We start from the raw sequence: 25,586 nt of genomic DNA on the forward strand, positions 1-25,586 counted from the left end.
TAATGACCCCAAGAATGAGAATGAGGATAGATTCCATTCTGTCAGGAGGTATTTAATTTAATACTTAGAAAACCCATCTGAGTGGCATAAAACTGCATTTTTATTTATTTTTTAAGCCGATCATTCAGGTTGGAGTACATAGGCTCAGCCATAACACGTCTATATGAAGATTACTCTGTAGTATACCTGGATTTAACCCCTTCAAGTCGCAGCCCTTTTTCGTTTTTGCATTTTCGTTTTTCACTTCCCTCCTTCCCAGAGCCATATCTTTTTTATTTTTCTGTCAATATGGTCATGCGAGGGCTTATTTTTTGCGGGACGAGTTGTACTTTTGAACGACACCATTGATTTTACCATGTCTTTTACTAGAAAACGGGAAAAAAATTCCAAGTGCGGTGAAATTGCAAAAAAAGTGCAATCCCACACTTGTTTTTTTGTTTGGCTTTTTTGCTAGGTTCACTAAATGCTAAAACTAACCTGCCATTGTGATTCTCTAGGTCATTACGAGTTCATAGACACCTAAAATGTCTAGGTTATTTTTTATCCAAGTGGTGAAAAAAAACTCAAAACTTTGCTTAAAAAAAAAAGTGCCATTTTCCGATACCCGAAGCGTCTCCATTTTTCGTGATCTGGGGTCGGGTGAGGGCTTATTTTTTGCGTGCCGAGCTGACGTTTTTAATATCACTTTTGTGCAGATACGTTCTTTTGATCGCCCGTTATTGCATTTTAATGCAATGTCGCGGCGACCAAAAAAAGGAATTCTGGCGTTTCGAATCTTTTTTTCGCTACGCTGTTTAGCGATCAGGTTAGTGCTTTTTTTTAATTGATCGGGCGATTCTGAACGCGGTGATACCAAATACGTGTAGGTTTGATTTTTTATTTTTATTTTATTTAGGATGGGGCGAAAGGGGGGTGATTTAAACTTTTATATTTTTTATATTTTTTTCATATTTTTAAAAACATATATATTTTTTTTTACTTGTGCCATGCTTCAATAGCCTCCATGTACAAGAGTACTTGTTGACATTCCATGTTCTTATCTAGTCTGGAGGAAATCCAAGATGGCTTTGACTGGTATTCCATTGTCTCTACCTGACCCTGAAGTAACCAGAAATTTCTGCTGTAGATTCTTATTACTTCCTTCCTACTCAGCAGTAAAGTTAAGATCAAATTCAGCAAAAACCCTCCATCTTCTAATAGCTTTCTTTCAAAATTCCATGCTGTCAAACACAGGTTGGATACTTCAAGATGTAGAATTGGACCTAGAGTCACTTGATCAGGAATCTCTGGCGAGACCCACAACTCACATTCATCCATGAAAACCAAGGTCTTTGGCCAAAATGAGGCAATCAAGATTACCCTTCAACTGCAACATTCTCAGATCTTCAGGACTGCTGGAATCAATGCTGTAGGGGGAAAATCATAGGCCAGTCTGAAGTCCCATCCGAGCAGGAATGTATCCAGATTGTGTGTGGGTATCCCCTGGAATTCAGTGAACAGAATATTAGAATCACGTACTGCCTGTCTGCAAGAAGATCTCTGGAAGCTCCCATATGTCCACATGCTAACCGAAATGTTCCCCATGTATGTGAAGAGCTGTTAAGGATAAGAGGAGAGAGTCTGCCATCTGGAAAACTTAATCTTGATTCTGGGATCTTGACTGTGCCCCCTTGATTTATGTAGGCAGCAGTTACACCTTGTCTGACCAGATTCTTACATGATGACCTTGTGTGGTTAGAAGTAACTTCCTGCCAAGAGATCCTTTAGGTTGGAGGATTTGGATTTTTCTTCCCTTGTTCATCACTAAATCATCCTTGAGGGCTTGCATCTGCTGTAATGACCCAAGATATCTGAGTGGTCAATGAAAAGTCTCTGGACAGGTTTTCTGTCTCAGAGGCCAAGCCACTGTTGAAGAAAGTTAGTTTTACATCCAAGTGCACTTTCAATTTGCATGTCGTGTCTCCCCCTTTGATGTGGGCTCCGGCGCTCAGCCCACATCAAAGTCGCGACATGTCAGCTGTTTTGTACAGCTGACATGTGCGCGCAATAGCGGCGGGTGAAATCGCGATTCACCCGCTGCTATTAACCTGTTAAATGCCGCTGTCAAACGCAGACAGCGGCATTTAACCGGTGCTTCCGGCCGGGCGGCCGGAATTGACGTCATCGCCGACCCCTGTCACATGATCGGGGGTCGGCGATGCATCAGGATGGTAACCATAGAGGTCCTTGAGACCTCTATGGTTACTAATGCCGGCCTGCTGTGAGCGCCCCCCTGTGGTAGGCGCTCACAACACACCTGCAATTCAGCTACATAGCAGCAATCTGATGATCGCTGCTATGTAGCTGAGCCAATCGAGTGGTGCCAGCTTCTAGCCTTCCATGGAGGCTATTGAAGCATGGCACAAGTAAAAAAAAAAAAAAGTTTTTAAAAAATATGAAAAAAATATAAAAAATATAAAAGTTTAAATCACCCCCCTTTCGCCCCATCCTAAATAAAACAATAAAAAAAATCAAACCTACACGTATTTGGTATCGCCGCGTTCAGAATCGCCCGATCTATCAATAAAAAAAAGCATTAACCTGATCGCTAAACAGCGTAGCGAAAAAAAGATTCGAAACGCCAGAATTACTTTTTTTGGTCGCCGCGACATTGCATTAAAATGCAATAACGGGCGATCAAAAGAACGTATCTGCACAAAAGTGATATTAAAAACGTCAGCTCGGCACGCAAAAAATAAGCCCTCACCCGACCCCAGATCACAAAAAAAAAGTTATCTGGCGCTCCGAGCTGAGGATACCATCTGAAGTCTTCAGTAAACAAGGTAAAAGACTGCAAACCTGTCTCATTCTTTATTGCACCTTGCCCATATATAAACTTTTACTGGACACCCCTGAGGGCCACGGACCGGGTCAGCCACCGTGACATCCCCCGAACCGCAGGACCCGGTACAGAGTACCCCATTGCCCTACACTGGGGGCGATCCACAATAACCATAATAGATCTAGAATCCATGTGTTAAAGCGGGGACAAGAATTTATTCAGATTAAGACTGCAGTTTTGGACTGCAAATCACTGGCCAGATAAGTTGTACAGGGCATCCAACATCAATAGCTGGACCTTCGCAATCTGGCATCACATTTGGTTCCGGCGGGTTCGGCTGACGAAACGTCAAAACAGGTACCACGATGGCCTGATTTATTTGAGTCCAAGACTGGGGAAAGTCTCCAAGAACAGTGTATCATCTTCTCCTCTTCTACGGGTGGAGATGTTCCTGGATCTGTTTCCCTATCTCTCAACTTATCAGGGCATATTTTGAGGTGGTCTCTGGATATTGCTGTGGAGGTTTCTCCTCCATCTTTGCTAATGAGACAGACCTTTGTATTGTCAGATGGCAGGATGGTATATGGTTCCGCTTCCCATTGGTCGTCAAGTTTGTGTAGTCTCCTCGTCCGTTTGAGTACTTGTTCACCTGGCGACAAGGGAATTGCAGGAGCATGCTGGTTGTAGTCCCTTTCTTGTTTTTGTCTGGCTTGGGCTAGACTTCTTTCCACGCATTCCTGTACTTTGCGGTACCTTTGCTGTCTTTCTGTATCCCAATCTGCATCTGGTGAGGTATCTTCTGGGGTTAGGACTCCCATGTCTAGATCAACAGGTAAATTACTGGATCTTCCTCGCATCAGGTATGCTGGAGTGCAGTTGGTGGAATTCACTGGGATGTGGTTGTACATGTCTACCAAGTCAGGCAACTTTGCTGGCCATAAGTTCCGTTCCTCCACAGGCAAGGTCTTCAGTAAGTCGATTACCACTTGGTTCATCTTTTCGCACAATCCCGTTGGTTTGTGGGTGATACGGTGTCGTTCTGATCTTCTTACACCCGTATAAATTGCAGAATTCCTGGAACACTTCCACTTCAAATGCTGGTCCTTGATCAGTCAGTACCTTCTCTGGGTACCCGTGTGGTCTACAGAAGTACTGCTGGAAGGCTTTGGCTGCTGTCCTGGCCGTCAGATCTTTGACAGGCACAACTACCAGAAATCTAGAGTAGTGGTCCACGATGGTTAGAGCGTAGACATAGCCTGACCCGGCTGGGTGTTAGCTTTACATGATCTAGCGCGACCAGTTCAAGCGGCTGTTTGGTGATAGGCTGCAGGGGAGCCCTTTGGCCGTCACGGTCCTTCCTGCGTAGGCTACATGGGCCACACTCTCGACACCACTTTCCAATGGCTTTCTTCATGCCAATCCAGTAGAACATTCCACGGAGTAGACTCTCCAACTTCCTCCATCCGAAGTGTCCTGCTCCATCGTGGTACGCTTCCAGAACCATTGGCGCATCTTGTCTTGGGACTACTATCTGCCATACCAACTCATGAGTGCATGGGTCGATGCTTCTTCGGCACAGCTTACCATCGTAAATAAACAGTTTCCCTCTCCCCTTCCACAGTTGTTGCATCTCTTGTGGATCATCCGGGCCAGTGTGTGAACCTGCCTGCGTCAGGAGCTCTTTCACCTGATGGACCGCGGGGTCACTGTCCTGGGTCTCTGCCCATCCATGGTGTGGCAGGGGATTCAGCGTGGCGTCCTGCTTGTTCTTGCACCTGTTCCCCACATGATGGGAATACTGAGTGGCCTTGGGGTGATGGAAGGCTGGCAACTCTATTTCTTCGAGTGCTTCCGAGTCTTCTCCCGTTTCTGGCAAGTTGGGCATCCTGGACAATGCATCGGCATTCGCATTCTTGTGCCCTGCCCGTTACTTGATGGTGAAATCGTAATTGGACAACCGGGCCATCCACCGCTGCTCTAAGGCACCAAGTTTTGCTGTGTCCAAGTGTCAGTGGATTGTTGTCCATGAAGACGGTGAATTTTGCTGAGTCCAGGTAGTGCTTGAACCTCTCCGTCACTGCCCAAAGGATGGCGAGGAACTCTAGCTTAAAGGAACTGTAGTTGTCAGGGTTCCTTTCAGTGGGATGAAGTTTCCTGCTGGCGTAAGCAATTACCCTCTTTGCCTTTCTGGACCTGGGACAACACGGCTCCCAGTCCCATGTTGCTGGCATCCGTATACAGCACAAACAGTTGGTCATATTCAGGGTAGGCCAGTACCTCTTCTCCCATCAGCGCCAACTTCAAACAAGTGAAGGATCCCTCCAGTCCGCCGTCGTTCCAGTCAAATGGGGTATTCTTACCCTTGGTTTTCTTGGACTGGGCCACTAACAGGTCTTGCAATGGCCCAGCTTTCTTGGTGAAGTCTTTGATAAACCTCCTGTAGTAGCCTACCAACCCGAGGAACTGCCGGACTTCATGGAGGTTGCTGGGCTTTGGCCAATCTCTGATCAGTGACCTTGTCAGGGTCTGGGGTCACCCCTTCGGCACTCACTACATGGCCCAGGTACTGCACTTTGGGCTTTAACAGATGGCATTTGGATGGTTTTACCTTTAGGCCAAAGTTGGACAGGGCTTCGAACACCTCGGCCAGGTGCTTCAGATGGTCCTCATAAGTCTTGGAGAAAACAATGACATCGTCCAGATATAGCAATACGGTTTCAAAGTTCGTGTCCAAGACAGCACTCCATCATCCACTGGAACGTTCCTGGGGCGTTGCACATGTCTGAATGGCATGTAGTTGAGTTCAGAGACCCATCGGTGTGGTGAAGGCTGTCTTTTCCTTGTCCGCCTCTGCTACGGGAACCTGCCAGTACCCACTGGTGAGATCCAAGGTAGAGAAGTAGTTAGCAGATTTTAAAGCAGCTAAGGACTCTTCTATTCTGGGCAGTGGGTATGCATACTTATGTGTAATGCGGTTTATCTGCCTATAATCAACACACATCCTCATTGTGCCAACCTTCTTTCTGACCAGGACTAATGGAGCTGCCCAGGGGCTACAACTGTCTCTCACTACCCCAGCCTCCTTCATCTCTTGCAACAGGTCTTTGGCACACTGATAATGAGCTGGGGGTACAGGACGGTATCTCTCTTTAATGGGTGGATGATCTCCCGTGGGGATATGATGTTGGATCCCTTTTACCTGCCTGAAATCTAGGGGGTGCTTGCTGAATACCCGCTCATACTCATGAACCACCCTGTAAGCCCCTTGTTTTTGGTGCGATGGGGTAGTCAGTGCCCACGTGTAATTTGACACCAATCTTCCATTTGTCCGGCAGAGCCACTGTCCTCCGCCTGGTTGGACGGGGCCAAGGGTTTTGTTGCCTGTATCACATTATTAACAGCAAACAATTTGGCAAGTGTGGCATGTTTGGTTAGGTGGACCTCTTCCTCTCCACAATTAAGGACACGTACTGGCACCCTCCCCTTGCGGACTTCAACCACCCCTCTGGCTGTCAGGAGGGTGGGCCTACTATCTGAATACACAGGTTCTACCAGGGCCTGGTAGTCTTTACCTCTGAGGCCTATTGCTGCCTGACACCATATTAACATTTCACTCCTGGGGGGTATTGCAATAGGGATTGAATCACTCACTGTGACACGGCCAATTTCTCCACCAGTCAGTTCTACCTGCTGTCTCTGCATCAGAGCTCTGATTTCTTTCTGCAGGGCATGTTGTTCATTGTAACCAGCTGTTTCTGCCACCTGCTGTAACAAGACAATAACTTCTGCAAGATAATTTTCTATGACATTCGTACCAATGGTCATCATGGGGTTACATTCAGGTCGGTCAATATCAACAATTACAATTCCTTGGGCCCTCAATTCTACCCGCCCCACTTTAATGGTGACCTCTTTATACCCCACTTGTGGCAATGGCTGACCGTTACTGGCTATTATGGTGAAATCATCATCAGGGCCACGAGTAATGTCGGTGTCCTCCCAATAATGTTTATAAAGGATGTAAGGCATAGTTGTCACCTGAGAACCGGTGTCCAACAGAGCGTTCATGGGAATACCGTCGATCACAATGGGGAGAACAGGTCGTCCTCCAATGTACTTGGCTCTCCAGTTTTGCGGGCCTGGTCGTCCTACTCCTGGGGGTTGGCCCTCTGCCCCAGGGGTTGCTCGTTTAAATGACAGTACCTTGCAATGTGGCCCACCTGGTTGCAGCGGCGGCAGATGGGTCTTCCGTCCTGATGAAAGCGATCGTCGTCTCTGCCTCTGGTCAGCGGGATCCTCCTCTGTCGTCGCCAGGGAACATCCTCAGGTCTGGAAGCCAGCTTGATCTTCTTCTCCTTGGGGCCTCCTGTAGGGACTGCACGGTCCGAGCTAAGGCAGCAACGCTCTTGGTCAGTTCCTGCATCTGGAGGCATAGTCCTGCAGGGGAATCGTCTTCCAGGATCTGGGCATCGGCCTCAGCAGAAACTTGAGCATCTGGCGCCACCTCCTGGTGGTACGTGAGGGCTTGATGCCTGGGAAGTACTGCACGGCTGGGCTGTCGCTCCTGTAGCACTTGGATGGCCTTGTCCTTAAATTGTGCAAAGGTCAGGTCAGGATTCTGCATGGCCAGGAGGTGCAGTTGGGCCCTTTGGTGACCGCACAGGAGCCCCTCGATGAACCGTTCCTTTAAGAGTTTATCCTCATCTGGCATGCTGTTTGGATCATCCTGCTTGATTGCCCGCAGTGCCTCCTGGAGATTAAGGGCATAGTCCCGTAAGCTATCCTGCGGCCTCTGCTTGCACCCATAGAACATCAATTTAATTTCTGTAGCGGTGCGGGTGTCAAAGGTGGTTTTAAGCTTTGCAAAGACCTGTTGCACACTTCTCTTTTCCGCAGCGGGCCAGGACTTCACTTCTCTGAGCCGCTCCAAACAGTTGGCCCGTTACCATGTGAACTTTCTGAGGCTCGGTCAAGGGATAAAACTCAAGCAGGCTGCAGATCCCTTCCTTAAAGTCAGTTAATGTATGCGATTCGCCAGAGTATCATGGGAGCCAGGCTGCTCCAGGTATGTATGGCATGGAGAAGGGCATTATGGCCGCTGTAGCCGTGGCGGTGTCCGGCTGGCTGATGGAAGCGGCAAACTCTGCGGAACCTGGCGGTGGTACAAGGCCTGCGGCTGCGCCTATTGCGGGGCCTGGAGGCGCTTCCAGGTCTGTTGCTGTGACCGCCGCTACTTCCCTTCCCGGATCCCCTCTGCTAACCTGGTGGAAGTTGGGGCTCCTCTCTGGAATCGGCATCATCATAATTAACCATAATTCTAGTAGCTCTGACTTCAGTGCATATTTGGTGACATTCAAACCTTATATGTTAATCCTCTATTTACGCAGACCCTAGAAAGAATAGTTTTACAACTGGATCCATCCTAACCTCCCAAAGTAGCCTCCCAAAGGTGTCATAGGGAACAGAAAATCTTGCTTCCTTTTCTGTGCTAATCCTAGAACCTTTAAGTGGGAACAGTACCATGCTTTGGATGTCAAACGAAAGTTTTGTAAAATATATTTTGGCTACAAAATCATGCAATGTCAATTTTGTATGCTTTCTGGGCCCTAGAAAGGGACTGGAAGTCTCAAAGCATGCCAGATTAATAAAAGGGACTATTGAGTGGATTACTTAACAATTAACATGGCAGTTACAGGTTGATTCTACTAGGACAATTTCAACCTCCTGGGCAGAGAAAGCAAATTCCTCCATTGAGTAAATATGTATGGCAGTGACATGGACCTCACCTTGAACATTCTAGAAGTACCATAGGTTGGACTTGAGATCTTCTGCTGATCTTTCCTTTTGAGGAAAGAGTTCTACAAGCTGTGGAACCACCCTAGGTTTAAGGTTTTCTTTTTATCTGTGGTGCTGCCATGTTGGATGGGGAGGGGGAAGAGACAGAATTAGTTGCCGGTAATGGAATTTGTCCGAACCCATGACTGCACCCTTATATTCTCTTCAGTCACTGGTAATTGAACCTTTGTCTCCTTCATGGAGGTAATTCACAGTGTTAGTAAAAAGTGGTCATTGATGCATAACAAATGGGTGGTGGTCTCTCATGCTCCGTAAACCAACTAGTGTTGGAGAGTCTCCTCCTTTTTTTTTTTTTTTTTTTGTGTATATTTCCTGTCCTTGAAGGGTGGATCATCTGAGTGCTGTCATGAGTTCTGGAAAATGCCATTACCAGAAAGTAATTGTCTCTCGTGCATGTTATATTGATAACTATCGTACTTTGTATTGCGCAAACATGCTCTGACAATCTTAAGTGTCAATACACCAATCATAGTTACATAGTTACATAGTTATTAAGGTTGAAGGAAGACTTTAAGTCCATCTAGTTCAACCCATAGCCTAACCTAACATGTTGATCCAGCAGCTACAATGTTGCCGCCAGAAAATTCTAGCTAAAATTACTAATTTCTTGACAATACACATGCAAGAAACAAAACAAAAACAAAATGGGAAAACAGTAGAACAGAACAGACCCCTCTGGGGTCTAGGGAGGTGCAGTTGTCCATTTAGTTGTCCTGTATTTTCCTAGCTGTTTCTATCTAAGGTGATGTACTATTCTGAAAAAGCTGTGATGCCATTTTAGTTGTAACTACAGGTATTGGCTTTGATGTTTGGTAGTCTCTGCGATCTATAAGCAAAACATTGTATCTAACGATTTCTTTTTGATGGTTGGCTCTTTTTTCTATGGATTTACATAAGCTGCAATAGTTACCTTTAGTGAGCCTTTATTTTCATTTTGTAGGTTACTATACTGACAGGTGGTTTGTATTTAGTCAATTTGGCCACTGGCCTATAATACTGATGTCCATTTTTGTCGATTCCATCTGTAAGTGAATATTGGATCTCCACAGAAAGATGTCCAGGAATTGTCAGGCATCTCTGCTTTTGCACTTCTTCCATTGGAGGCCTTCTGTTTTCCCATTTTGCTTTTTTTTTTTTTTTTTTTTTCTTGCATGCGTATTATCAGTAAATGAGGAATGGGGGAATTTGTGACTAATCTGAAGTGTCAGTAAAAATAATCCTCACATTTTTTTTTTTTTTTTACAAGACCTATATGGAGTGCCTTCTTTTCAATAACTCTAATTTTGTCTTTTCAATCAGGTCATGAAGAACTGGAGTGGCTTTATTGCCAGTACTACACAAATCGTTTCCAGTGGCTTTTTTCCTATTGGCTCTTTGGCCTTTCCAAGTCTTTTGCAAAACATCTGGAGAGAATTTACTTGAAGTGGCAAAGGTTTGATAAGAAAAAAGTATCTTATTGGGGTTCTTCTGACTGTGATGTCCAGTACCTTGCTTCACTCCACTATATAACAAGTGACTTCTGGAATGGAAAGCTGGCCAATAGTGATGAAAACATAGGTGAAAAAGAACAATACCTCTGATGTTTTATTTATATATATATATATATATATATATATATATATATATATATATATATATATATATATATATATATACTGAATGTCGCTATATAATGTGGCATTTTTGTGTGGAAGTCCTATACTCGTCTTGAATACTTGTAGCAGCAGCCCCAGAATATTCCATAACTGTCTGAGTCTTCCACCCCCCCTCTTTATGGTTTTCATTTATCAAGATCAACTATAGAATAGTTAACAGTCTACAATTGAAATTTGTGGTTTATAGGTTGTTTGCATTTCTATAAGCATAAAGTATGGGGAGTTTGTGATGACATGTATATAAAATGTTAACTGAGAGCTGTTGCTTATAAAAAAAATTTGTGAGGGATAGACTCTTGAAGTAGCACGATTCCTATAATATGTTGTTCAAACCATTTCTTGTACAAAAACCAAACTGGTCCTGTTTGTTTAGGTATTCAGTCAGTGGAAAACTACTTTTCCATGTGCAGATCTCTCTTGGCTTGGATTCTTGGCCGTAGATGGGGAAAATTCAAACAAAAAAAGGTATAGCCTATTACTTTTTAAATATTTGGAGATTTTCTCAAATGGTTCTTCACTGCAATGTCTAAAATATACATGCCCTGTAACTGGAAATATGTGCTATACTTGTTTTCAAGGTCTACAAAGATGCACTAGAAGGCGTGTACCATATGCTAAAGCATGAACTACAAGTTTCCATGGTTGATCACAATACGTTTTGGGTGGTAGCTAAAGTTCAAATGTCTAGAATTTGCAATCTTGAAAAAGTTGCTGGCAACTATGTGAACTGGAAGCTGATTGATGTGCTGCCATGTTACAGGTACGAGATCTAATTGATCTGATCTAATTGAAGCTGACAGCAGTAGGCAGGGTGCACTTAGTAGTTTGTTAGATGGTTATGGGGGATGGATAAATTGGGGCAGGAGTCTCATAGACATTGCTTTCAGAATGTTTTCATTGTGATTTGGCTTATAACTACACTAAGCAACTTTAGAGTCCAGACATATGAAACACCGTAAAGAAAACAAAAGGCAACTCGTAGGATGCTGCTAAACATTTCTCTTGCCCCTATACATCATACAAAATATGAATCTGACATCAGTTTCTGTATGTTATGTACAATGTGTATAATGGGTAATGCTGTATATAAGGGAGGATCCTGTATTTAATATCTGATACAACACATGCTACAGCCAATATTTGGAGGTGTAGCTAGGAGTTAAGCAAATAAGGGGTGACACATTCGAGTGGGCCCCCAATTCGGGTCTTACATAAACTTTGTACTTGTCAGTTTATTCTTTATGAACCTACACCTCCCAGTATAGCCTTATCAATGATATGCAAGTAAAGGTATTTGAAATGCACTACAAATTAATGTAAATTCTAGTAACAAACTGTTTAAAATACCATAGTAATTTTGTAAACTTAATCCAAACCAGTGTACCCCCACGCTATTACCCTCGTATTATACTTGTGTGAACATTCAGTACCATTTACACTTATTTTGCATAATTTAGTAAAGAGATCTGTGTAGTGTACAGAGCACACAGGACTCCCATCTTTCTGCCCTTCAATAGTTGTTTAGAGCTTGAGAATATACTGATCCTTAACTTAATGATGCCTTGCTAATGTACCCATGTAGTATGCCATCTGATAGATTCCTACATCTGTACAGGATCTAAACAAATATTACTAGCTCCACCAAAGCCAAAGATATGGCTCTGGAGTTCTTTATATTCCCCCATCGCTACTTTAGGGTGAATTATGGACCTAAATATCAATGCGTAAAGCAGCATAACCATCTATACAGGTGTAAGGGTGAGCAGGTTGCGAGATGCAGTGACTGACAGGAGGCAGAGCAAGGGTTAACAAGTTTAACAGGGGAATAATCCACGCAGGGAGGTAAATGGTTAAACGGGATTAAACAGTTCAAATGGCAAAGGATATTATGAGTTAAAGAACAGTGGTTCAGACAACGGCAGTTCTGATGAGTCAGTGGTTCCTAAGTCACGGAAGTGAATACTGCCAACGGCTGGCGCGGTGTCTTTTCCAATGGGGTCCTGTAGGCATCAATGCCCCATCTTCTGGCAGCAATGGTCAGTCTCCTGGTACCTTCTGCTACTCCTAGTCCATATGCTGCAGTGACTGACAAGGATGTGAGCCACAGTCCGGTACGAGCCCAACGTGGCTCTGCAAATATACACTAGCAAAGTCAGGGTCTCCCATGAGCGGGAAAGTATGAGCTGGTAATGTGTTATGCAAGTCTATCCAGTACTCTGTTCTTTGTGGCACGTGGGCTTTACTCACTGTCATGAAGCACACGGCACCTCGATCTGTCAGCTATTAGGTGTGCTGCACTCTTATTTCTATGCTGCACGCTGCCTGCTCCTGCCAAGACTGAAGCGCCGACAGCCATTGGCACTGCTTCTCCGACAGGGTGCTACACCCTATCTCTAGCAGCACACTCCCAGTACTCACCCGGAATGTTTCAAACCTCGCTCCGTGGTGACCAATGGGTACCCTGCACGTCTCTCCTCAGTCTGTCAGCGGTGGCGGTGCTTGGGCCTGTGCTGTACGGATGCATCCGGGGTTGCAGCACTCCCGTCCCTGCTGCTCACTATCAGTTCCCGCCAAGCCTTTCTCTGCGCTGCTGCTGATCGCATGGCTCCACTCAGCGCAGCGGTCCCTTTCTCTGAACTGCTGCAGAACACCTGGCTTCTCTCCTGGCAGCGGTCCCTCTGTAGACGGTGGGGCACTGTTACAGCGCTGGTGCTCAGTGGAGAGGGGAAGCGGAGCGCGCTGCTTGCCTGACTGCGGGCTGCCCTCCATTCGTGCCCAACTCCTCTGTTCTGCACGCTTTTACCTTTTATTCCCACGCCCCCCCCCCCCCCCCACTGTCAGGAGGAAGGTCCCGCTCACTATTGCTTCCCCCCGGGAACAGGAGATGCAGTCTTTTCAGTTCTGGTCCCGGCACGCAGGTACTGTCGTCCCTCTTGCATAAGCACCAACCTAAGTTCAGCAGTTACGCTACATGGTCAGATCATTCTTGAATTAGTGATTATAGGTTAAAGATTGACCCCTCTTATTAATAGTAAAGTTGACACCAAAAGTTTTGGGCCTGATGAATTTTGGTTCTCACAAAGTTGCTTCAGTTTTGTAGTGACAATTTCCATCAACTCTAGATTGCAATTATTCTCATCACTCTTCATTCCTTGCCATAAAAATGACCTTAATTGCAATCCCATTTCTACTGTATTTCAGCCCTGCCACAAAATGATTTGCTTGTATCATATTAGTGATCTCCTCGGCGCAGAAACTGAGAAGGCAGTTGATATCGCAACTATGCTAATTAAAAGAATCCAAAAAAGGAAGCAAAAAATCCCAAATATGTAACAATCTTTATTGAAAAATATATTAAAACCTAGTATTAAAGCATGAAAAAGTTTCAGAAATGCCTATGCAATAGCAATCACCACTAATAAATGACAGCTAGTGGACAATCAGAATTATAATAATTAAAATTGAGCTGGATTAATATTGGAACGGAATAAACAATAGAAACTATAAAAGTGCTACTGCAGTTAAATATGTTGGCGCAGCCAAAAAGGTGAGTCATATAATTTGCAAAAATCCAATATACAGACTCTCCTTATGACTCTCCTTTTTTGGAAGCTCCAATATACTTAACTGCATTAGTACTTTTATAGTTTCTACTGTTCAGGTCTTCTACTTCATGCAGTTCAATTTTACTACAATTCTGATTGACCACCAGATGTCATTTACATATGTGGTGATTGTTATTGCACAGGCATTTCTGCACATTTTTTATCCTTTTTTGTAATGTTAGTTTATTTTTTCAATAAAGATTGTTACATTTTATTTGGTCTTTTTTGCTTCCTTTTTTAAATTTTTATTTTTTATTTTTATATTGTCATGTGTCTTGTATAGGTTTTCTATGCTGATTAAAAGTAGTAAAATTAGGCTGGTTGCTTTAAAAGGGATTGGTGTTTGAAATCTTTCTCCTGGTAACCATATTTGCCTCCAAGGAAGCTGTTAATGTTTTGCATCAAAAGTGCTTTAAAGCGAAGAACATTTCTGCTCATAAGATTGCCTCTAAAATACATGTTTGGATGATCAATAACCTTTTGAGTGTTCAAATGCTTTGAAAAGGGCTTCAGGATACCGTAGAAAATCCAAGTCACAGGCCTGTCTCTCCTAAGAAGGATGTGACTATGAGATGTTTAACACCAGTGCAGAGCTTGTTCAGTAATGGAGCAGGCAGGTGTTAGTGGATTTACACAGTGGGGAGAAGACTTTTGCAGACTGGCCTGTTGTCAATGACAGCAGAGAAGACACATCTCAAGAAAAAAAATCAGACTGCAGTCTAATCTCTGTCCTTCCTGAAAAATGTCAATGGACTGGGAAAATTAAGTTCTTAAATAAAGCTCCCGTCAGACTTTGGGATATCTGGAAGAATGATTTTCCAGATATAAGGAGTACAACCATGAGTCTGGTGTCAGGTCAACAGTAAGGCTATGTGCACACATTGAGTATTTGCTTGCAGAAATTTCTGCACGTTTTCTGCATCTCTTGGCAGCAAACATACTGCTGATAAAATGCACGTTATTGTATGCATTTTTGTACAGCAATGAATGCTTTTTTGAGCTAAATAAAGACTTAAACAAAAAATAGTTTTGTGATGTAATTTTAGTTCAATGCCACGTTTTTAATGCTGATTCCGTAGTAGGGCTTGGTGTCAGCAGCTGTCATTCACACCTAGCTCTAGGCTTGGTAATGAAAAGGCGCCAGCCCAACACCCTCATTACCAAGCGAAGTAAACGCAAACATAAACACACATGGTCACCAGTCTATGTAGGAGCGTTAACAGAATAAACCTACATAGGCTGTAACCAGACAGCAACTGTTAATTTTAAAGAAAAAAAATGAAAATTACGTGGGCTCCCGCATAATTTTAATAACCAGCAGAGGGAAAGCTGGGGGCTGATAATCTGGGAAGAAGCCAGTAGCCATAAAGTTTCCAGGCTATTAATATCCGCTCACAGTTGTTTGCTTAGACTTTACTGACTAGTTTACATGGGGACACTAGAAAAAAATTGACATGGGGTCCCCCTATAAAATCTAACCAGCAAAGGCTAGGCAGACAGCCGTGGGCTGAAATTAGTAACCTAAGGGGCCATGGATATTGGCCCCTCCCAGAATAAAAAAATCAGCTCGGCTGCCCCAGAAAAGGTGGCTATAAGATGCACTAAATCTGGCGTGTAGCCTCACTCGTCCCACTTGCCCTGTTAGTGGCAAGTGGGGTTCATATTTGAGGGGTTGATGTCACCTTTGTATTGTCAGGTGACATCAAGCCCACAGGTTAGTAAGGGAGAGACGTCTATAAGACACCTATCCATTAGTAACCCCATAGTAATCTATAATATAACGCTGGGAGCGTCACTCTGTCCGAAGCCTTTATAGACTGCGCAAGCGCAAGCGCCGGCGCAGTCTGGACCCCACAGAGTGACGCTCCCAGGAGATCGCGGTATGCGTAAGCACTGAACGCACACCGCGATCTCCAACGGAGAAGCGGGGACGAGCCACGGAGCCAGGAGGGTGAGTATATTTACCTGTCCTCCGTTCCACCGCTGCGCGCGAGCCTCCGTCCTCCACATCCTGTGCCTGAGACGTTCAGTTCAGAGGGCACGATGACGCGCTTAATGCGCGCCGCCCTCTGACTGAACAGTCACAGCCATAGGACAGGACCCGGAAGACAGACCGGCGCGCAGCAGTGGAACGGGAGGACAGGTAAATATAGCAAGTGCCGGGGGCCTGAGCTAGCGGCGACCCCGGCACCTGACCCCCACAGCGCGCCGGTGTCCCCGCCTGCTCAGGCCCCCAGCAGAGCCACGCACAGCCGCCCGCAGTCAGCAGAGCCACGCACAGCCGCCCGCAGTCAGCAGAGCCACGCACAGCCGCCCGCACTCAGCAGAGCCAAGCACAGCCGCCCGCACTCAGCAGAGCCACGCACAGCCGCCCGCACTCAGCAGAGCCACGCACAGCCGCCCGCACTCAGCAGAGCCACGCACAGCCGCCCGCACTCAGCAGAGCCACGCACAGCCGCCCGCACTCAGCAGAGCCACGCACAGCCGCCCGCACTCAGCAGAGCCACGCACAGCCGCCCGCACTCAGCAGAGCCACGCACAGCCGCCCGCACTCAGCAGAGCCACGCACAGCCGCCCGCACTCAGCAGAGCCACGCACAGCCGCCCGCACTCAGCAGAGCCACGCACAGCCGCCCGCACTCAGCAGAGCCACGCACAGCCGCCCGCACTCAGCAGAGCCACGCACAGCCGCCCGCACTCAGCAGAGCCACGCACAGCCGCCCGCACTCAGCAGAGCCACGCACAGCCGCCCGCACTCAGCAGAGCCACGCACAGCCGCCCGCACTCAGCAGAGCCACGCACAGCCGCCCGCACTCAGCAGAGCCACGCACAGCCGCCCGCACTCAGCAGAGCCACGCACAGCCGCCCGCACTCAGCAGAGCCACGCACAGCCGCCCGCACTCAGCAGAGCCACGCACAGCCGCCCGCACTCAGCAGAGCCACGCACAGCCGCCCGCACTCAGCAGAGCCACGCACAGCCGCCCGCACTCAGCAGAGCCACGCACAGCCGCCCGCACTCAGCAGAGCCACGCACAGCCGCCCGCACTCAGCAGAGCCACGCACAGCCGCCCGCACTCAGCAGAGCCACGCACAGCCGCCCGCACTCAGCAGAGCCACGCACAGCCGCCCGCACTCAGCAGAGCCACGCACAGCCGCCCGCACTCAGCAGAGCCACGCACAGCCGCCCGCACTCAGCAGAGCCACGCACAGCCGCCCGCACTCAGCAGAGCCACGCACAGCCGCCCGCACTCAGCAGAGCCACGCACAGCCGCCCGCACTCAGCAGAGCCACGCACAGCCGCCCGCACTCAGCAGAGCCACGCACAGCCGCCCGCACTCAGCAGAGCCACGCACAGCCGCCCGCACTCAGCAGAGCCACGCACAGCCGCCCGCACTCAGCAGAGCCACGCACAGCCGCCCGCACTCAGCAGAGCCACGCACAGCCGCCCGCACTCAGCAGAGCCACGCACAGCCGCCCGCACTCAGCAGAGCCACGCACAGCCGCCCGCACTCAGCAGAGCCACGCACAGCCGCCCGCACTCAGCAGAGCCACGCACAGCCGCCCGCACTCAGCAGAGCCACGCACAGCCGCCCGCACTCAGCAGAGCCACGCACAGCCGCCCGCACTCAGCAGAGCCACGCACAGCCGCCCGCACTCAGCAGAGCCACGCACAGCCGCCCGCACTCAGCAGAGCCACGCACAGCCGCCCGCACTCAGCAGAGCCACGCACAGCCGCCCGCACTCAGCAGAGCCACGCACAGCCGCCCGCACTCAGCAGAGCCACGCACAGCCGCCCGCACTCAGCAGAGCCACGCACAGCCGCCCGCACTCAGCAGAGCCACGCACAGCCGCCCGCACTCAGCAGAGCCACGCACAGCCGCCCGCACTCAGCAGAGCCACGCACAGCCGCCCGCACTCAGCAGAGCCACGCACAGCCGCCCGCACTCAGCAGAGCCACGCACAGCCGCCCGCACTCAGCAGAGCCACGCACAGCCGCCCGCACTCAGCAGAGCCACGCACAGCCGCCCGCACTCAGCAGAGCCACGCACAGCCGCCCGCAGTCAGCAGAGCCACGCACAGCCGCCCGCACTCAGCAGAGCCACGCACAGCCGCCCGCAGTCAGCAGAGCCACGCACAGCCGCCCGCAGTCAGCAGAGCCACGCACAGCCGCCCGCAGTCAGCAGAGCCACGCACAGCCGCCCGCAGTCAGCAGAGCCACGCACAGCCGCCCGCAGTCAGCAGAGCCACGCACAGCCGCCCGCAGTCAGCAGAGCCACGCACAGCCGCCCGCAGTCAGCACAGCCGCCCGCAGTCAGCACAGCCGCCCGCAGTCAGCACAGCCGCCCGCAGTCAGCAGAGCCACGCACAGCCGCCCGCAGTCAGCACAGCCGCCCGCAGTCAGCACAGCCGCCCGCAGTCAGCACAGCCGCCCGCAGTCAGCACAGCCGCCCGCAGTCAGCAGAGCCACGCACAGCCGCCCGCAGTCAGCACAGCCGCCCGCAGTCAGCACAGCCGCCCGCAGTCAGCACAGCCGCCCGCAGTCAGCACAGCCGCCCGCAGTCAGCAGAGCCACGCACAGCCGCCCGCAGTCAGCACAGCCGCCCGCAGTCAGCACAGCCGCCCGCAGTCAGCACAGCCGCCCGCAGTCAGCAGAGCCACGCACAGCCGCCCGCAGTCAGCACAGCCGCCCGCAGTCAGCACAGCCGCCCGCAGTCAGCACAGCCGCCCGCAGTCAGCAGAGCCACGCACAGCCGCCCGCACTCAGCAGAGCCACGCACAGCCGCCCGCACTCAGCAGAGCCACGCACAGCCGCCCGCACTCAGCAGAGCCACGCACAGCCGCCCGCACTCAGCAGAGCCACGCACAGCCGCCCGCACTCAGCAGAGCCACGCACAGCCGCCCGCACTCAGCAGAGCCACGCACAGCCGCCCGCACTCAGCAGAGCCACGCACAGCCGCCCGCAGTCAGCAGAGCCACGCACAGCCGCCCGCAGTCAGCAGAGCCACGCACAGCCGCCCGCACTCAGCAGAGCCACGCACAGCCGCCCGCAGTCAGCAGAGCCACGCACAGCCGCCCGCAGTCAGCAGAGCCACGCACAGCCGCCCGCAGTCAGCAGAGCCACGCACAGCCGCCCGCAGTCAGCAGAGCCACGCACAGCCGCCCGCAGTCAGCAGAGCCACGCACAGCCGCCCGCAGTCAGCAGAGCCACGCACAGCCGCCCGCAGTCAGCACAGCCGCCCGCAGTCAGCACAGCCGCCCGCAGTCAGCACAGCCGCCCGCAGTCAGCACAGCCGCCCGCAGTCAGCAGAGCCACGCACAGCCGCCCGCAGTCAGCACAGCCGCCCGCAGTCAGCACAGCCGCCCGCAGTCAGCACAGCCGCCCGCAGTCAGCACAGCCGCCCGCAGTCAGCAGAGCCACGCACAGCCGCCCGCAGTCAGCACAGCCGCCCGCAGTCAGCACAGCCGCCCGCAGTCAGCACAGCCGCCCGCAGTCAGCACAGCCGCCCGCAGTCAGCAGAGCCACGCACAGCCGCCCGCAGTCAGCACAGCCGCCCGCAGTCAGCACAGCCGCCCGCAGTCAGCACAGCCGCCCGCAGTCAGCACAGCCGCCCGCAGTCAGCACAGCCGCCCGCAGTCAGCACAGCCGCCCGCAGTCAGCACAGCCGCCCGCAGTCAGCACAGCCGCCCGCAGTCAGCACAGCCGCCCGCACTCAGCACAGCCGCCCGCACTCAGCACAGCCGCCCGCACTCAGCACAGCCGCCCGCACTCAGCACAGCCGCCCGCACTCAGCACAGCCGCCCGCACTCAGCACAGCCGCCCGCACTCAGCACAGCCGCCCGCACTCAGCACAGCCGCCCGCACTCAGCACAGCCGCCCGCACTCAGCACAGCCGCACTCGGGCAGTAGAGCCGGAGAGAGAAAGATGGGAGCAACATATGGCAGAATGGAAACAGGAACAGGCAGAATGGGGGCGCGGGATGGGAGCAGCACATGACAGAATGATTGCGCACGATGGGAGCACATGACAGGATGGGGCGCAGGATGGGAGCAGCACATGACAGGATGGGAGCAGCACATGACAGAATGGGGGCACACACATGACAGGATGGGGGTGTAGGATGGAGCAGCATATGACAGGATGGGGGCGCAGGATGGGAGCACATGACAGGATGGGGACGAAGGATTGAGCAGCACATGACAGGATGGGGGCGCAGGATGGAGGAGCACATGACAGGATGGGGGCGCAGGATGGAGCAGCACATGACAGGATGGGGCCGCAGGATGGAGGAGCACATGACAGGATGGGGACGCAGGATGGAGCAGCACATGACAGGATGGGGACGCAGGATGGAGCAGCACATGACAGGATGGTGACCATATACCAATATAAATGCTCGCCACCCGGGCGTAGAACGGGTTCAATAGCTAGTATTGTATAAGACACCCAGAATAATTTCCTTTACTTGAAATAATGACACTCCTTTAATAATCTTAAACTATACTCACCGAACGCCTAATCCACCAAAGGCAATGTCTCCTGCAAAAAAAAATAAAACAAACCACAATATTCTTCACCTGTCCACCAAGAAGATTAACCATAATGTCCCACGACGATTCTGATCATTTTGAGATCACCGCCGTTCATCAGCTGATCTGCTCCGGTGATCTCCCTTACAGCACCACTGCTGTGTATGAAAGTTCTCACGCACCGAAGCTGATGAACTCCAGTGAACTCTCAGGGCAGCTCAGTGATACTGTGGGAGCGATTACCTCCTGTCAGTCTATTGCTAGCGATCATGTAGCGCAATCACATCTCCCGATGTAACTGTTCTACACGTGAGATCGCTGTGGGACACTCGGGATTACCTGGATTACGGCAGACAGGTGAGTATATGTTGGTTTATTGTGTTACATTATTTCTAGGAGACAAGGGCAATGGGGATTGGGCGTTAAGGTATGTGGTTTTGGGTTTTTTTTGTTTTTATTTGAATATGTATACAATCTTTTTTTTTTTTTTTTTTTTTTTCCAGTGAACACAGAAGCAAGCCGGCAGATGAGATGGTCTCCCATCAGTGGCACCTGGTGTCACTGTTATCAGTGAAAGCGGGCGTAGCCCGATGGGAGCAGTAGTCACATCGGCCCATGCCTGCGTGTCAGTCACAGCTGCGGGGTCATGCTGACACCATGATCCCACAGCGCTCTGAACGAGCGTACTGGCGTTAGCATTACCGGCACAGTGGTTCTTATCGGTGGTGTTTCCCACGCTGTCACACAGATGACAGTGTGGGAAACTCCATAAGAAGCCAGTAAAACGCAAAATAGAAACTCCGCAAATCTGCAAACATTTTTATAATTGTTTTTGCTGCTGATTTTACGGACTCGATTGAAGTCAATGGGTGGAGAAACGCAAAAGAATTGACGTGCTGAAGAAAAAACGCACTGCAAATACTTAAGGAAAATTACTGATCATGTGCACAAAACTTCAGGATTCATTGAATAAGCTTGCATAAGGATTCCATAGCGTTTTGGCTCATTTCTGCTCAGAAAAAACGCTACGAAAACGCATCAAAAATGCACTGTGTGCACATAGCCTAAGGCATCGGGAGACAATTTGTGTGGGATTGCTTTTCATCAAAGGGAGTGGTTTCACTCACCATTTTGTCTAGGAACACGGCCATGAGTAAAAGAATATCTAACAATCTCTACGAGCAACTTTTTTTCAATGAGCAATTTATGGTTTTCCTATCACCATTATTGAGACAGAGGATCTGCCTTTCAAGGTCAGGAAAGCTACAGAGTAAAAGGGCAGAGTTTCTCCAATGCTTGATGATTGTCATGCGATATTGAATACTTCTTGCCCTAAGCCAATCACTTTGGAAAGCTCTGGTACTGCTGTGGCCGGCGCAAACGGGCCTTTGAAGCGCCAATGCCATTTCCCAGGAGAATTTGAATGTTCAGAAGAATGATGGCAGCAGCATGCTAATTCAAAGTGTCCGCTGGTTGCCACATTATTACCCCGTGTTTGCGCAGGGTGTGCTGTTGATGCCAGGAGTGTGGGAACTGATTCAACTTCTGGGCATTGCTGGAGAGGCGCCAATTTTAAAAGGACAGTTCTGCATATTGTGGCATTGTATGGTTTAGTTTGGCAGCAGTCTAACAGAGGAGGAGCTAGGTGGCAGCTTGTGAAGTCCTCTTGAGCAGCAGCGCCAGAAGGTAGCATTTGGATTCTGTCAAGAGGTTGGAGGAATGCAAAGGCTCCAGGAGAGATCCTTTTGGAAGAAATTACTCCACCTCCTAATCAGTTGTCTGAAAGCTCCTGAGGTCAGTGACCTCCATGAATGTATATATTGTAATGGTTTTTTTTTTCATAATCCTTGTTAAGGAAAAACCCTAGGAAATTGGTTACAAAAACCAAGCACAGGGAACATGTTATGCATGGAGAGGTACAAAGCTCATGGGAGAAGGTTCAGTCTTGCATAGGCAGTCTCTGCAGAATCCCTTAACTTCCACCTTTTTAAAGATCTATCTGAAGTTGAGTTCCCTTAGATCCATAATTCACCCTAAGGACGTGAACCCCAAATCCATGCGAGACATAATGTTTGGCCTGGAGAAGCATAAAAATTTAACCTTTCTTAACGTTTTGTCTCTTCTAAAGAATGCAAGAAGACTAAAAGGGTTCTTAGTTGGCCTCAAAACTCAAATATCCCTTTTGAAGACTCCTCTTCTATGTGGGATAAAGCTCCAAAACCTGTGGCCATTGCAAAGGCATATAGAAAGTCTGTATTGCCTTTTGGTATGGGAGCTCTTAAAGACCCTTTTGGTAGGAAAGCAGATCAGTCTCTTGAAACTAGTTTGAAAATTTTCTGCAGGTTTCTATAAGCCAGCTATTTCAGCAACATGTACGGCTGGAATGCATGGAAGACCAGCCAAATAAGACTGCAAGGGAAAGTATCCGAGTCACTATCCCTATGATGCTGAGGCGGCAGCATTTCTGGCTGAGGCTTCTGCAGAGTCTCTACTGCTCTAATGTGGCTCATAGTGCTTTATGGGTAAAGTGCTGACCAGAAGACATCTAAATTGGAATTGAGACATTGTTCCATTTCTTGTCGAGGGGAATACCTGTCTGGCCTGGTAAGTAGGCAGGGGACCATAAGAAAGGCTTCTCTAATTTCGTATTGCCATCATATAAAAAATCCTTTTTGGAGGAAATGGTCTGAGGCTAAGGCAGAGGCTTCATGTTCAGGGGTCCTGTGTAGTAAAACACACCCCAGATAGGGGGGAGGTAGGAGAAAAGTCCTGAAGTTTATGGGAAAGTAAAATCAGTTGAGGTCCCAGAACAAGTGGGAGAGGGTTCTACCCTCCCCTTTTAGTGGAAAAAAAAAACTACTACAATTTTCAGGACTACACTGAAAATGAAGGGGCTAATCTAATTATTTAAAAATCAGATCCTTCAAGATGAAGTCCTTAAGATCTGCCATAAAACTTCTATTTCCAGATTGCTATATGTGAGTCTTGGATTTAAAGGATGCATATTGTCATATTGGGGTAACGTTTCTCCTTATGGAGAGTGACATACCAGCTCTGGCTTGCCAAGGTAAGGAGGCTTATTTGCCGTGCAATGCTCCTCTGGGAAATTAAATATTCAAATTGCCTCTTCTGAGAAAGAGGTCTTAAACTCTATAGCACCACCTGTTGGAAGTAGCGATCCTACAAGTCACAATTAATCCTTTAACGAGTCTTGCAATATGACTTAGGATAAAAGCCAAATCAGTATGTCAATTCGCAGACACGGTGTTTCGGGCTGTTGGCCCTCGTCCGTGCGAAGCATGAGAACTGATTTGGCTACATGAGAGGCTCTGGACTGGGGTCTAAGAGGTAACGTTTCTCCTTATGGAGAGTGACATACCAGCTCTGGCTTTTCAAGGTAAGGAAGCCTATTCGCTGCTTCAAACAGGTGGCGCTATAAAGTTTAAGTCCTTTTTTTTTTTTTTTTTTTTTTTTCCTGAAGAGGCAATTCACGTAGAGCACCAAAAGTTCCTCAGGGTAGCTCTTGGCTTAGGAGGGGAGAGTTCAAGCTTTCAGTTTCAGACCCTTCCATTTAGGTTGTTGGTGGCCCATTGAGCCTTTACAAAAATTGCAGCTGTGATGATCTGCAAGAGAAAGATGCTCTATCTTACCTCGACAATTTCCTGATTGTGGGCGGATCTGTCGAATACTACAGAACTCTGGCAGAAATGAGTTCCTCTGGCATGTTTATGATGGCTACTCAATATAAAGTCACATTTGGAACCCAAGAATTTTCCTTGGTGGTCTTAGTTTATTTCCCAAAAGACATTGCTTTCCTTAGGGTTGTGACCAGTTTATCAGTCATATGGATCTCTAACCTCCTGCATTCCGGCAGTAGCTTGAGCTCAGGTACACTTGTGTGTTAACATGGGATATCCTGTCAATAAAGTGTGCATTGAAGGGACAGTTTTAAATTTAACTCCAACAATGACTGTCCCTCCTCTGGTGGTTGAAGCCAAAATGTGTCCAGAATTCATTAGACGACTCGTATATCTCAGAACATTACAACAGACGCAAGCCCTCAAGGATGAGGTACACATCTGTTGATCTCCCAGTCCAAGTCCATTGCACCAGCGAAGAAAAATTTGGTTTCTCCAACCTAAAAGAGCTCTTGGCAGGAAAGCAGTCACTAAGAAGGCTCCTTCCATCCATACAAGGTAACGACACAAGAATCTTGTCAAAGTAACTCTTGCTTCCATAAGCCTGTAAGGGGGAACAAGGTTCAGGTCCCTAATGAGTGTCCCATCAGATCTTTCCAGTAGTAGTCTCACCTCTTATCTTTTAACAATGATTCACATAGAGGGAAGAGAATTGAAAATCAGACTGAGCTGCATCCATCTGAAGCAGGGGAATTGAATCTGAATTAATAAGATTGTGTACCTATGGGGGGCTTCTGACATAAATGTTTTGCACACAGGCAGAACAGGAGGGTAGGAAGATTGTTCTCTGGATCTCAGGGGATACCCAGGTAATGTGTTCCTGTTCAAATGAGATTTCGGTCTGGCCTATGCTCTTCCTCCTCAATCAAAGTTACATCTGATATCCCCATTTTGGTGACTGACCTTGTCAGATTCCGGAGCTCGAGGTCCAATTTTACACCATCAAGTGCCCAACCTGCATTTAACAGCATGGAATTTGAAAGGAAGCTACAAGAACCTTGTTCTTATGGCCCTCAACAGGTCATGTTTTCAGGTTTTCCGTAAGCATTACACAGGAAATCCTAAAAACACAATCTGTTGGGGGCTGTGAGGACTAGTTTGGAAAATGCTGTATTAGTGTTTTTACCAAATTTGATAACTTCCGAGTAGGAATGTTTTAACAAGAATCTACAGCATAACATGGCAAAAATTTTTAGTTGGCTCTGGGGCAGCAGTAGAGGATGGAATACCAGTCAGCCAGTTTAGAATTCCTCCAAAGTGGAATAGAACAAGGCCTGTCCACAAGTACTCTTAAGGTGGTCAGGTATCTGGTCTGTGCGCCCTATATAACTATGATCTGGCCAGTGATCGGTAGATTTCTTGGTTCATAAAGATGTGGCCAATTTCCAATCCAAAAAATTCAGCCTTGGGATTGGAATATAGT

General features: G+C 48.6%; 1 protein-coding gene across 1 annotated transcript in view; it reads left to right on the top strand.

Moving 5' to 3' along the window:
- Window positions 1-25,586, top strand: part of LOC143807696 (uncharacterized) — a 126,084-nt gene that overhangs the window by 72,083 nt on the left and 28,415 nt on the right. The window contains exons 4-6 of the mRNA XM_077289532.1: window positions 9,977-10,234; window positions 10,706-10,797; window positions 10,911-11,092. Of these exons, the coding sequence (XP_077145647.1) occupies window positions 9,977-10,234; window positions 10,706-10,797; window positions 10,911-11,092 (532 nt within the window). The remainder of the gene's footprint in view (window positions 1-9,976; window positions 10,235-10,705; window positions 10,798-10,910; window positions 11,093-25,586) is intronic.

Source organism: Ranitomeya variabilis, chromosome 2 (assembly GCF_051348905.1).
Source record: "Ranitomeya variabilis isolate aRanVar5 chromosome 2, aRanVar5.hap1, whole genome shotgun sequence".
Lineage (NCBI taxonomy): Eukaryota > Metazoa > Chordata > Amphibia > Anura > Dendrobatidae > Ranitomeya > Ranitomeya variabilis.